Source organism: Thermobia domestica, chromosome 18 (genome assembly GCF_964235325.1).
Source record: "Thermobia domestica chromosome 18, izTheDome1.hap1.1, whole genome shotgun sequence".
NCBI lineage: Eukaryota > Metazoa > Arthropoda > Insecta > Zygentoma > Lepismatidae > Thermobia > Thermobia domestica.
In genome coordinates, this window is record NC_137471.1 from 103,602,522 (window position 1) to 103,617,102 (window position 14,581).

Genomic DNA, 14,581 nt, shown 5'->3' on the forward strand with positions numbered 1-14,581 from the left:
TTTTCTTTACTGTAGCCATATTCGTCATATTCAGTCATATACCATCATAGTTATGGTTATCGCATAGTCGATATGGTATGTGTGAACACACATATTTTCACTCCGAGTCCAAGGAAGAATTCACTTTATTTTATTTATTCGATGAAGAGAACATAAGAACTTCACTGATCTTGCTTGGAGGATAGCGGGACAGGTAAAATATTTCAAATATAAATATATAAGGTTATTTGATTTGCAACGAATTTTCTTATGAATGATGTCACAGAAATAGGGAATAGCCTGTCTTCCGTTAAACTGACATGCCATTTATAATAACAACCACTAGTTTACTTACTGAGATTAAATTATTCAAGCAGAATCATGAACAGAAAATGGCAGTGTTATTACTACTACTATATGTCGATCTTTGTTACTATGGTTTCTAATGTTCGGGGTTAGGCACGACAACACTTTATATATATATATATTTATTTACTTAATTCATCAACAAATATTAAATTACTTTTACACTATAATCATCCGTCGTTCATAATTAATAATTCATTATACATACTCTAATATATAAATCCATATATATATTCTCTGTAATATCCACAACCACGATCAATAAACTTTTCTTCGGTTGCATTACATTTTACATTAATGAAAGAAAGAAAAAATCCAACACCAAGTATAAATGTCTTAATAAATAGCCGCGCATACAGTACACAATATTAAAGAATAGGATATACTTTCCACAAATAAAATATTATTGATTATTTCCGGCAGGCATGTGAGTACAATATATATATATATATACTTAAATGGTAACAAATCTACATTGATATACTAAGTTCTTTTGGGCCCAAACTATTACTATGTGAATATCTATTTTAGTTAACTGAAAACAGGTATCGAGATGATCCATCTTTTAGTAGAAAAAAAAGAGATTGAAACAAGGCTGGAGAAAACGGAGGTAAAAAATTAATTTAAAAGTACAAAAGAACCATAGACGCTTCTGCAGCAGGTCAAATCACGATGAAACCCGGTCCCTTGTTACGATGTATTAGTGAATTACCTCCACGAATTACGTCTTACGATCAATCAGTTTTAGATTTGAAATGTAAACATATACTAGGCAATGAAAATTATAAGATTCAAACTTTGGGGGGGAAGGTCGAAATTTAAAAAACAAACTTTAGAGAAGGAGTAGAAGAAAGAATAGGTAAAAAGAGAGGAGACAAAACACTACAACTACGAAAGATAAGTGGTCGAATTTACATATACAACATACTATAACCAAATATTTTCTTTTATGCCAAAAGGGGTTCGGCTTACCAAATAAATAGCCGAAAAACAAGTATCTTCAACAACGAGACGAGTCTGTGCCCTCAATAGGATTTTGGGAAAGGCGAAGGCTTTAGGGAAAACCCACCACTCACCGTATCCGTTCAACGCCATTGAAGACCCCGGAATCACCGGAAGGTTGGTGTAGTCTCTAATTTAGAATTTTAAAAAAGAAATAAAAATATCATCCGACCCCTTAGAAGTCTAAAAGGTTCAAGGACAGAGCGGAAACTAAAGTGAACTACGATAAGAATAGGAAAACCTAATTAGGGATTTGCCGAAATTAAAAAAATTAAATAAATCTAATTTTGTACTGGCGATTTTAACAGCCAAATAACGCCAGTGGCTACCCAACCGCAAGAGTGCCAGTCTTGAGGTGCCTATCAAATTTCACAACTCCTTAATTTAAAACTAAAAGAGAATGAAAATGTGTGGCGGGAAAATTGACACTTGGGTACGGTATCTACTGTATATTTTTATCTAATTTCTTATTACCATCCAAATTATTTCCGCCTTGAGCAATATAAACAATAATAAAATAGGCTTGTTGAGTGACGCGAAAAAAATCTAAATTACAGAGCTACACTAAACCAAAATATGTAACATGTTCATCAAACTATGTTTTCAGCCGGTCAATAAATTCCATGGATATTCTAATAAATGTTTTGTAATTCAACCATATAATACTATTTACAATGTCAGACCAAATTTTCAATGTTGTATGTCAATGTAAACAAATCCTCCCCCAAACTGTGAAGTAGAAAGGTAGCCTTCTGTATTTGCACAAACCTCTTCATACAGGACTCGGGTGTGAAAATCAATACCCGAAATAATCATAATAATACTAATAATCCCACATTACATCACATATATCTCTCGAAGTGCCTTCTTATTCATAAATATTTACTTCACTATAATCAATAATCATATTTATCATTCATATTCATATATACTCATAACTAATATGTCGTCGATTTACTAATAGGCACCCTATACTTCATATTACTGACTGTTCGAGGTAGTCACATTCATTTAATATACTTATATTCAACTAAAATTCAATAAAATCGTAGTATTGATTAACACATGGAAGCCATGTATGAACTCAAGACCATTTAGCTTCAAAACCTAATACATTTCACCTCACAGCCAGGAAAATTATATGTTTACACAGTTAAGAAAGAGAAATTATCAAAACTGATTCTCTATTTAATGCAATTTGTTTAAACTACAATAATGAACTTTCATTCTGCGATTACGAATCAAAATAAAATTAATGTTATGGTTTGACTTGAAACACGAGTTTATATGGCTGAAATACTATTTATGGAAATAAGTGAAGTTTATTGACGTTAATATTTCAGTTGTTTGATTAGATAGAACGTCAAGATTTTCAGTAATGTTGTATCAAGGATCAATATAGCCACCAAATGGTTTATCTAAGCCAGAAACAGTATAGAATTTTAAATAATAACTAATTTACCACGAATGTCGACGAACCTATTTCACCAATGAAGTACGAAATTTGGTTACAACGGCGCTGTACTCGCATGTGAATTCTCCTTGTACTCAGTCTATTAATTCGCTGCTAAAATTACTGAAATGCTTTGACATTCATGTCCACGAACTATAATGGAAAATTTGGTAATGAACGACACACTGTCCAGTCCTGCACACTCATATCCCATACTCAACAACATACTACAATTAACTACAACTCACATCACTACACAATTACACCTACTAATACATATAACTCGACACATACTACTCAAAATTAAATACACACCAAAACCACAAATAAATCATCACTAAACCGGCAATGAATTCAAAGAATAAACTGATCTAGGACCTGGTGGCCCTACTTATAATTACTACATCTTTACCAAAACAAAACAGAGGATGATTTGGAGATCCCCTTCCTGAAAGGAAGTCTCCCAAAAACTGGTAATTCAACCCATTTTTTTGGTGGGAAACGGTATTTATTCTAGAAATCTGAGCGGGAGCCCCTATCTAAATTTACTCAAACATAATCACTGAAATTACCCTAACAACATAAAATACTAGAGATACCGCCATGTTATAAATAATACAAATTATACTAACTACACATATGAATCTACTTTAGGACAAGGTATTAATTGAATCTGGGGAAGGATTTAGAAGGAAATTTTGAAATAAAATGAACTGTACACTATTTCTCACTAATTCCAATTCCTGTCCGGTCCTGCTATTGCTTTCGAAACATGGCAGGTCACTAATCCACCGTTTAGTAGTGATATCCAAAAATACTGTTCTGATTACTGATTAATTAATTTATTTGCTTCTCTCGATGAACTATACTGTTTTAACTATATAAATAATATCAATTTACCTTCACTCAGCCACAAAATCCAGGTAAAACTTAATGTTTGACGAACGGCTATAACAGTTTGACTTATCACCACAGAATCCGATGCCAAAGTACGCAAGCGACCTCTTCATTACCCATAATCCCCAAATAAAATTGTACCAATCAAAGCAAGGAACTTGGTGTTGAGAAAATAAACTGAATAAATATTTACTAAAATTCTAAATATAACTGAATTTTTACATAATTAAGGTATATCAAACTAAGTGGAAGGGGATTTAAAATATTCTTTTAAATTCAGATTAGTGTTTAGACGGATATATAATTTCAACTAGGAGTGAAACGGTACTACCCATAATTCTTTGTAATAAATGCGTTTGCTTCTAAAACTATCATATACTAATGTAAAATAAAAGTAATTTTCCCTCAAAATATAATTTCTACCGATTTGTAGTTTAAATAAATACTAATTAGGAGAATAATTATAATCAAATAACTAAAATATACCGACCTAAAAGTATAAAAATTTTTTAGCGAGGTATACTCGGGGTAGAAAGTGCGTTCCCTCTCATCAAAAATTCTGTACTATCAGTGCTGTGACAGTATGTCACACCATAGCTGGAAATATCGACGTAGTACTACGCGCTTTCAACAAAATTCGTGTAGAAGCTTCATCTATTGGATTGTTTCTAAACTCAAATGTGAAGTGAGTTTTCTGAGCGCCAGAGTTGATGAAGTCCATGGCCTTTATGAAAGATTTAACGAAGTAGCACCTGGTATCAAACTTATCACCTACCAATACGGAACTTTTAGGCGCTGCCATCTCTGCCGAATCAAGGAACAAAATTTCATTGGTCAAGATATCAAAATTAGAATTCTTATTTTCTCAATTATCAAAAATTTCTGTACACTCCCCTTATTATTTACTACAACCTTCATTCTCACTTCCAAGATTACTATATTTCCTCCGTTGCTCCCCTTCCTGGCAGGATGATAAATTATTTGACAAATTCGACTACACTCTTAGAACAGGACTGGAATCCATTCTAAATTGTTCTTTGAAAGACAGTTCATGGTTACAAGTTTCCTTACCAGTTGAGAGTGGAGGCCTTGGGATTCGTCGAGCCATGGATATCGCCGTACCTTCTTTCCACGCATCATTCTATGGCTCACGAGAACTAATTGAATCTGTTCTTCAACAGGAGGTTGACTTGGACTCGATTCGAGATATATAAGAATGCATCGATAAATGGACTAATCTGGTTGGAATCGATCCCCCACCTAACGACAAAAACATGTCCAGTGTGTTTGGGATGAACCTGTAGTGAAGCTTCATTTACCTTCGCTTTTATCATCAACTAATAACCCAGCTGACAAAGCCAGGCTGTTACCTGTCTCCTCCGACGAAACCGGCGCATGACTTAAAGCCCTACCTTCTCACACACTCGGCCTACACCTTTCTAATGAGAATTTTCGTATTGCTACAGCTCTGCGCTTAGGGGCTAATATTTGCGAGCCTCACTACTGTTCTGCTTGCAACGCATATGTTGATAACAAAGAATTACATGGTCTTTCATATAAAAAGAGTGCTGGAAGACAATCTCGACACCATAATGTGAACATCATTTGTAGAGCCCTCGGGGGTTCCTTCAATAAAAGAACCAAATGATTGTTGCCACTCTGATAGTAAAAGGGCTGACGGCATAACCTTGGTACCGTGGAAAAACGGAAAAGCACTAGTCTGGGATTTCACATGTTCCGATACGTTTGTTCTTTTCAACATAGCACGTTCTTCAATTCAGGCAGGTCTCGTCGCCGCTCACAGAGAATCCGACGAAAGGCTAAAATACACAAACCTATTGGACAAATATTGGTTTGTAACAGTAGCAATAGAAACCAGTGGATCTTGGGGTACGAAGGATCTAATTTCATTACCGAAGTTGGTCATCGAATAGCGATCGAAACTGGTGATCCCCGAGCTACTGCATTTCTTTTCCAACGTATCAGCATCGCCATCCAGTGCGGGAATGTGTCATCGATCTTAGGCACATTACCTCCTGGTAAAGAACTGGACGAGATTTTTCTTCTATAACCCACAATAAGACGGAAGTACAGACATCCTAGAAGGCTAACAACCACTTTGATGATGTTCTAAAGAATGCTTTGAATCTAAGAACGGAAAATACCTGGAAAGAGATAAGCCCAACCAAGTGTTTCACAATTTTAACTAATATATGTTTTAGTGATATATTTAATGTTTGGAATATTCACATTATTAGGGACGAATATTATAAATCTTCAACGTGACACTTGAACTATATGCTTCTCTACAGACAATCCAATCAGTGACATTAGCTATGATGCGCTAATGGATAAAACAAAATGAACATTTTATTTAACATCTATCGAATACGCTCTTAAAGCTAAAGCAGACGCGTGATTAGTGAAGATGAGTCATTATGAAATAATTGGGGAATGAGAATGTGGAGAAGAAATGGGAGAACTCAAAGAAAACTACGGGTATGATATTGTCCACCATAAACTTGCGTGAATACGATCGATCAGGGCTCTCTCGTACCAGAAGTGAACACTCTATCAGTAATCTACAGTTCTCTCAATTGATCAGAGAGGAGAAATATTTTATTCTCTATTATATTGATACCGCTGATATCTTATTAGAATCATTTAAGAAACACTAGTATAATATATTATCTTTGTTTTCTTTTTTGGATAATAATATTTTATATCTCTTTTACAGTTGCAGCAGGAGTAGTAATTGGAGTAATCTTCATGACAATTTTAGTTCCTGTTTCGATTTATCTTTATTTGAGGAAAAAATATCAAAAGAGACGAAACGCAAATTGTGAATTTAAGAAACAAGATGAATATGTGTATCAAGAAATTGACACATCTAACTACCAATCTCGGATAGATATCGATTGTGAGTATGCAACACCATTTTCGAAGTCTTGTGAGTCAGGGAGTTTTTTTTCTGTTCCATCACAAGAGCAGATATTAAATCAGGGTGAAATTGTGAATCATATTTATCAGGTTCCTTTCGTACCAAGAATGCAATTCACAGTCGATGAAGAAGATGGATTAGTCATGAACGACTTGTACGCGTAATGTGAACTCGAAAAGGAAAATAGATAGTGAGAAGGAAGGAATCAAGATTGGAAGAATAGGAAGAATATCATGGAATTTCACAAGGGAAAGATACATTTTGTGAAAGAAAAAATCACAGGTAAATCACATGTAGCAATCCAAAGTGTAAGAAATGGTTGTATTTTCAAAGACAATATAACGTTAACAACGTGATGAACAAATTTTTAGTAACAAGCAAAATTTACTAACCTTTCGCCTTTATTTCGAAGTAACATACCTTAGCTAATATTAATGTCAGAAATAATGGAATAGAATATGTTATATTTTGTAAAAATAATGATTTAGTACTAACTATGATATATAAAAAGTCACTTTGCGTCAACGATAGGCAACCGGAACACAAAGAGGGCGCTGTTCTTCAATTTTAGTACAGGAAAGATATGCTTCAATATCGGACTAATTAAATGGAAGCTGAATTTCTCAGCATTGTTAATTCAAACTAAACCATACAACATACTAAAACTCCCCATCGTTCCCACGCCGGCTTCACTTTCAAAATGACGTCTAAAGATGCCGGCACAAGAAGTCGTTACTCTTTCACATTTGTTCCTATATCTTGAACAAATATACTTTGATTTTCACCTTCTTAACGTTTTTTCACTTTCATTTTCTTTTTCTTAATTTTAAAGTCTACGCTCTAACTATAAATAAAGATCTCACGTCAAGGGAGGATAAGAAATCCTTAAATTTTACGTCCCACGGTTATGCCAGTTAGGCTAAAGGAGACGGTGATGATGAGTAATGAATGAAATGGTGGAATGAAGGAAGTGGGAGGAAACGGGAGAACCCCGAGAAAACCCACGCACACGGTGTTTGTCCACCACAAAGTTCATCAAGGGAGGATAAGATTTATTGAACTTTCTACTAATCATTTCGAGACAGGGTGACCAAAATGTCACTAACGGTAGTGACACTTACTTAATCCTCCCCTGTGTGAACACTAATTAAGACATTGGGATGATTTTTTCTATGCCAAGTATGATTGGAACATAGTTTATCCTGTTGATATATTTTTATCTGAGTGTCGAATTTCCCTCTCAAATTTGAGCTCAAAGTAAAAAGATCGAGATTTTTCGAATTTCGAATTTTTCTTTTAGTTTTGTTCAGTATAACTTATTGTGACAAACCATCCCGTAAAACGGGATTGTCCCGTTTTTCACTACCATTCCCGGTGTCCCAAAAAATCTCCTGGGACGCCAAAATGTCCCGTATTTACATTGGGCACAAAGAAACCATTCCAATTGCTAAAATTTCCTAATTTATTTTATTATTTTCTAAGGTATGTGATTATATTGGAATGTATCTCATTACTGAACAACGTCATTACGACGTTTGCGATCGTGGATGTTGTGGCTGCACTGTTTCCCCTCCCAGACCTCCCCACTGCAAAATTTCCACTCCGCAGACAAGGAGCTGAAAGCCTAATGAAAAACTAATGTAACCTGTTTTTGCTATCTGTTTTGGACTGTGGATGATTGAGGTGCTATCATCAGTACAGTGCAGTGTTTCCGTGATTTCATTAAGATAGCCGTACTTTCATTTACGAAAGGGGTATAAAAGTATAGAATTATAGAAGTGAAAGTAAACTAGTTGTAAGTGAATAATGTTTAAAAGTAAGAAAAAGCAAATAAAGGAAGTTGGAATCCGATACTGAGAGGTGGTTAATGCTCTCCGGGGCCCGAACTGAATTCATAACGCGTCTGCTATAATTTTTAACCAATTATAAGGCTTGTTACGGTTTGGTTTATGACGTAACAGTAATGACGCAATCAAGGAATTCTATAGCGAGGGACACTTCTAGATGGTACAGCCATATTAAGATTTACAGCTAAAGTGCTCCATCAGCTGAGTCCGAACCATTTGCCGGGAAGTATGCAACCAAATTAGCTGTAAAGGAAGGCGGGTGGCATAATCGCCAGGCACTGAAAATTCCCGTACCCTTGGGCGAAATTCCCCCTACCGTCTACAGCATCATTTCTTCAAAATGAAATAAATCTTAGACGTGTAGTTCTTATGGCAAACATATTACTTGATTTTTGTCCTAATTGTAAAGATAAATTGAAACAAAAGAAAAAATAAAGTCCAATCCTGTTGCTGTTGGTATGAACACTCCTTCATTCGATTGATCTGAAATAACTTTGCAGAGTCTGAATTAATATTCTGTCACTTCAGGAGGGTAGAAAGAGCGAATACCCCCTCCTTTAGAGTGAAAACACATACATTTAATCAAATGCTTAGTGAGAGTGAGCCCATTAGTATAGCACTTTTATGATTTCAATTTTTGGTCCCAAGTCATCTTATGTCAAAGCTGATGACAATGGAGAACGAGAGATGCAAATATGATGAAAGAGAGAAAGGCTAAGGAGGAAGGCGGAGGAGGAGACAGAAATTTACATTGAAAATGGCAAAATCGCATGCGCAAATTTAGAATTTGAGACAAAATGATCAGATAGCATCCATATTTTGTCGAAAATGTTGATTTTGTAAGTACACATGTAAAAGCTCACCCGAACCTGAGAGCATCCCATTACCAATTGTTGAATTCAAGTGGAGAACTCAGTTGAGAGTATCAGATGATTACAGAGGGGGAGAAACATCATCAGATATGGGAAACAAACAATAAAAAAATTGAACTAACCTGAGCAGGACTTGAACACCCAAACTCATTATTACGAAGCAACGACTCTACTCATTCATCCACGGAGCCACACAGAAATATAGGCAGTCACAAGTCAGACACATAACGTTGGTTACTTACGAAACGTTTATTTCTAAGGGGGAAAGCTAAGCAAATTCCCCATGTCTAGTTTTTCTTTCCCTGACACTAACTTAATTACTGTTGTTCCAGCCTGGGAAGAATATTTTCTACCCCTCCATAAACTTTCCTAACAATTTTCATACATTTACATATAGCAGCACAAAACATTTATCTATGTCTGTTCTGCACAATTATACTTACACAAAACAATTACTTCCAATTCTATTAATTCCAGTACCAAGTAAACAGAAATACTGGACATGAAATTCTATATCACGCCAATAGTCTTGAGAAAATATCCAAATTCAATTTTTCTATTTGGAATAGGGGGAGCATACATGCAAGTTGCGCCCATGAGATTTGTTTTGCGGAGGAGGAGACAGAAATTTACATTGAAAATGGCAAAATCGCACGTTTAATTATAACATAATTTTATTTTTAAGAACGCCAAATGCGAAGGAGAACGAATGTATTCTCTTTGGCTTGAAATAAAATTACGGCTGAAGGGGGAAGTGAACAGACTGATGATGTTTACGAAGAATGCATGCTAACAAGCAGTGGCGTAGCCAGGAGATCTTGAACCTCCGACATTTGAACAAGTTTTTAAAATAAGGCCCAAGGGTAGAAACATACCGAAGAGACCTCGCGATCGAGGTCGTGGTTTAAGTCGAGGTCTCACCCTCGATACTGGCACAAAACATAAATTCAAATGGATATGCGGAATATGTACTCCTATGAGCAAAAAAAAAAAAAAAATTGCGCGTATACTGTAACTCACGAATTTTCGCATTTATTCAATTTTCCTTACGTTTATGGGTAAAATTCAGTCATCAGTAAGTGGAGATAATAGAAAGCAATCTATCTAAGGAGATATTTCCAAAAAATATAATAAAATAATAAAAATATAAGCAAAAAACAAAATTATGCTCGGTTTTGTGTATACTGGCAATCATGCGTTCGAGGGATTTTTTCCAGTAGCAGAGCACAATTGTGGAGGGAATTCAGTAGGGGAATTGAGGAGTTGAATCAAGGAACTGGATAGTGGAGTAAAATGTTGCATTTATTGGTTTAAACCTAGTGTGTAGATTGTCTGCCAAATATAAATTAGCTTCTGTAACCAAGATGTTGTGCGGAAATATAGAAACAAACAGGAAATCTCTGACCTTGAGGTTGGAAGTGACATGCGCTGTGGACATTTAACTTTTATTTGTTAAGAAAAAGAAAACAAACAGAAAGTAGTTTCCGTGGTTAGGTGGGTAGCGTGGTGGATTAGTAGTTTTTACACTTTTTTAACACTAAATCGAATCCCGTTCCATCCCATCCCATCCAATTCCTTTTTTTAAAAAAAAAAACATTATAATTTTCATGTTAATAAGAACCGAAGCAATATAATAAGGATATAGCTTATTGATATTTTGCTGGAATTACGTATTTATCCAGGATTAGAGTACTATTGGTAATAGCTATTTTTTTCAGTTCATGCGGTTGTATAGCTTCTTCTGTCATCCTGTTTTCTTCGAAAAAGAACAATTTTGTCTCCAACAAAGTGTGAAGGATATATACGGACAGAAACAGATATCTTAGTACCAAACGTGATTTATCGTGATGAAATGGACTAGTTTGCCATTATTTTAAAAAAAAGAAAAAAGAAAAACTGAAGCAAATTATTGAAGTTGGTTTCTCTTTAGCTTTTAGCTAAAAAATATTTTTTCTCTATAAGACTATACTTGATAAGGCAAGGTGTGTGATCATATCCACAAATTTAGCTAGGGAACTAAATATAATTGTTTATACAAACATTTTACAGGTTTAGGTGCGTGAAACACCATGGTCTCACTTATCCGATCTTCCTTTGTTCTACATACCGTATGATCCGACATGTCACTGCAGATAGCATCAATCGGCAAGAAGAACAGTAAGTTGTGGTCTTAATCTATATTTCATGCTCTATCTATCGCCTAGCGCGCCCGTCTACACCATGACTCGTATGTCTATCATTCAGTGCAGACACGTATCCATGTTTCCTATTCGGAGGGGGCTCAACACGAATCCTCGTAAGCACATAATTCTAATGTTTTAAAAATGTCAATACAACAACAACAGCAGCAACTACTACTACTACTACTACTACTACTACTACTACTACTACTACTAATAATAATAATAATAATAATAATAATAATAATAATGATAATAATAATAATAATAATAATAATAATAATAACAATAATAATAATAATGTAACAGTTCTGCATTTCTCTTAAACTTTCCTACTTTTCATTTATAAACCGGTTTACTTTGAACAAACAGCATTGTAGCACAAACAAAATGAAACATATTTTCGAGAGATAGGTAACTAAGGAAAACTGTCTGCTACGTATATCACATAACAAAAATAGCAAGAAGACAATGATTATATCGTTCTAATATATTAAAGTTAAAAACAGAATGGAAACGAAATGTTAATCCTATTTAAAACTGTTCTTTAATTCCATCTGGTATCAATGGCATTATGGTATGTTCTTAGAATTATAAGAAGACAAGAAGACATTGCCCAAAGTTTGGACACTGACTCCAAGTAAACTGATATAAAAGAACCTCAAAAGGGTAAAAGCAAGTTTATTAAAAAGTGCTTGAGTTTCAGAGGAGGACAGCCCGTAGGACCTAATTTGGATATGTCCCTGATTCAGTGCAGTGCATTTATTTGTTATAAAACATAACTATTAGATGCGTAACATGTAAAATTATATCATAGTTTTAATAGGTCTTTTCTTAACACATCCATATTATCCGGCGTTCTGCCTGCCTGTTTTATGTCGGATAAGCGAAACTCTACTGTATTTCCAAAGATAGCATATATATGAACTAGAATTGTATCGTTCTAGAAACGACAATAATGTGAAATGCTTATATTAAAAGTCTGGAATAAAAAAGCGTATGTACTGTTTTGGTAGCGTGAGAACAAATTAAAAACAATTCAATATATTTCCTAGGTATCAGATTATCATGTTGTATGTCGACGTGCATTCTCTTTTAATCCTTTGGAGATTTTATGGTACAATTTGTACCATATGCGTTTTTCATGGTACATTGCGTTATTTCTTTCTATTTGAGCTTTTTCGTCCGGGTTTTTTTGTTTTTCAAGTCCAGAGGTATTCTAGAAGACATTACGTATGGTTTTAGACCTTCCTGCGTCCAGACATAGGAGGTGATGACGTCATAAGTCTAAAATTTATTTTTTCATTTATTAAGCCTATGTTCAATATTTTTTGGGGGGCTTATTTTTCCACGTAGAAGATTGCAATTTTGCACAAACATTCAGTCCACTGAGTAGTATTTACCAGATTTTTTTTCAGATTTGTGAGTCAAAACAGGGGAGAAACAAGAGGGGTAAAGGGTTAAAAAGGGATATTTTTACCCCCAAAATCCTTTTTCGGAATTTTCCCGCCTTATATACATGATGGAGACACGTGAGTCATACCGTCTGAAAGGCAATTTTATTCTGAAGAGAATGATGGGCGAAACATGACCCTAGGGTAATTAGGAATGTCTCACGGAATTTTTAAAAAATATCCCTCTGTATAGGGTAATATGGTACATTGTCGGTATATATATATTTTGGCGGGTTTACTTTTGTACCTAGAAGATTGAGATTGTGTATAAACATTCAGCCTACCTAGCAGTATTTATCAGATTTTTTTTTAGATCTCTGCGTTAAAACAGGGAAGTCCAGAGGGGCTAAAAGTTGAAAAAAGGGATATTTTTACCCAAAAATCCCGTTTTTTCGTCATTTTTTCGCCTGAGATACATGATGGAGACACGTGAGTCATACCGTCTGAAAGACAGTTCTATTCTGAAGAGAACGATGTGCAAACCATGATCCTAGGTCAATTAGAGATGTGTCAGGGATTTTTTTTCAATATATACCTGTGTATAGGGTAATATGGTACATTGTCGGTATATATATTTTTTGGCGGGCTTATTTTTGCACGTAGAACATTGAAATTGTGCACAAACATTTAGTCCACCGAGTAGTATTTACCAGATTTTTTTCAGATTTCTGCGTGAAAACAGGGGGAGTCCAGAGGGGCTAAAAGTTGAAAAAAGGGATATTTTACCCAAAAAGTCACGTTTTTTCGTCATTTTCCCGCCTTAGATACATGATGGAGACACGTGAGTCATACCGTCTAAAAGGCAGTTCTATTCTGAAGAGAATGATGTGCAAACCATGATCCTAGGTTAATTAGGGATGTCTCAGGAAATTTTTTCCCTGAGATCATAGTGTATTGTGGTAATTTGGGGCATTGTGGGAATTCATGATAAAATTTCTCCCGCCCTTAGTATTCAAGATAGAAACTTGAAATTTGGCACACGCATTCAGTATACCAAGTACTATTTATCAGATTTTTTTAGGTGGCTACGTTCACACAGGGCCGTTCCAGAGGGGGGCAAAGTGCGAGAAAAAATTCCCTCCGAAAATTTTCCCTTTGACATCATTTTTCCCGCTCCTGGTATATGGTATCAGCATGCAAGTTTTGTTCTGAAGAGAATGAGGTATAAACCATGATCCTAGTATAAATAGTGACGATGCAGTAGCTGCTTGACTGAAAGTCTAAAAAATAGCCCAAAAAGCCGAAATCTGGAAAGGGTTAAACATAGATTTAAAAGTCGTACCATTCGCAAAATTCCTAATGAAATCGACAGAAAAACTCCTATATGCCTCTTGTGGCAAAGCGGCTTAAGTGCATGGTCTGAAACCGATTCCCACGTTAAGGTATAGATAGAGCTCCCGTACTTCAAAAATGCAAATTGGGGATGCTACTAAATTACGGGAATCTTTGAAATGCTTAAAATGAAAAGAAGTGTTAAATACTCATTTACGTTCCTCCATTAGATAGAGTTGTTCAAGTATTACTTTATCACATTTTTATTCATTTAGACCTTCTCCCTAGTTAAGCAAAAGTAACAGATGATTTACTCCC

The 14,581-nt window shown here is 35.1% G+C and overlaps 1 protein-coding gene across 3 annotated transcripts in view; it reads left to right on the forward strand.

Annotated features, from left to right (window-relative positions):
* Positions 1-8,451, forward strand: part of LOC145676206 (uncharacterized) — a 631,920-nt gene extending 623,469 nt beyond the window's left edge. Inside the window, exon 7 of one of the 3 annotated variants that reach the window (XM_081747127.1) lies at positions 6,435-8,451. In XM_081747127.1, the coding sequence (XP_081603253.1) occupies positions 6,435-6,802 (368 nt within the window). In that variant the 3' untranslated portion in view covers positions 6,803-8,451. The remainder of the gene's footprint in view (positions 1-6,434) is intronic. The other 2 variants (XM_081747126.1, XM_081747125.1) reach the window with 2 other exon arrangements.
* Positions 8,452-14,581: the final 6,130 nt, after the last annotated feature.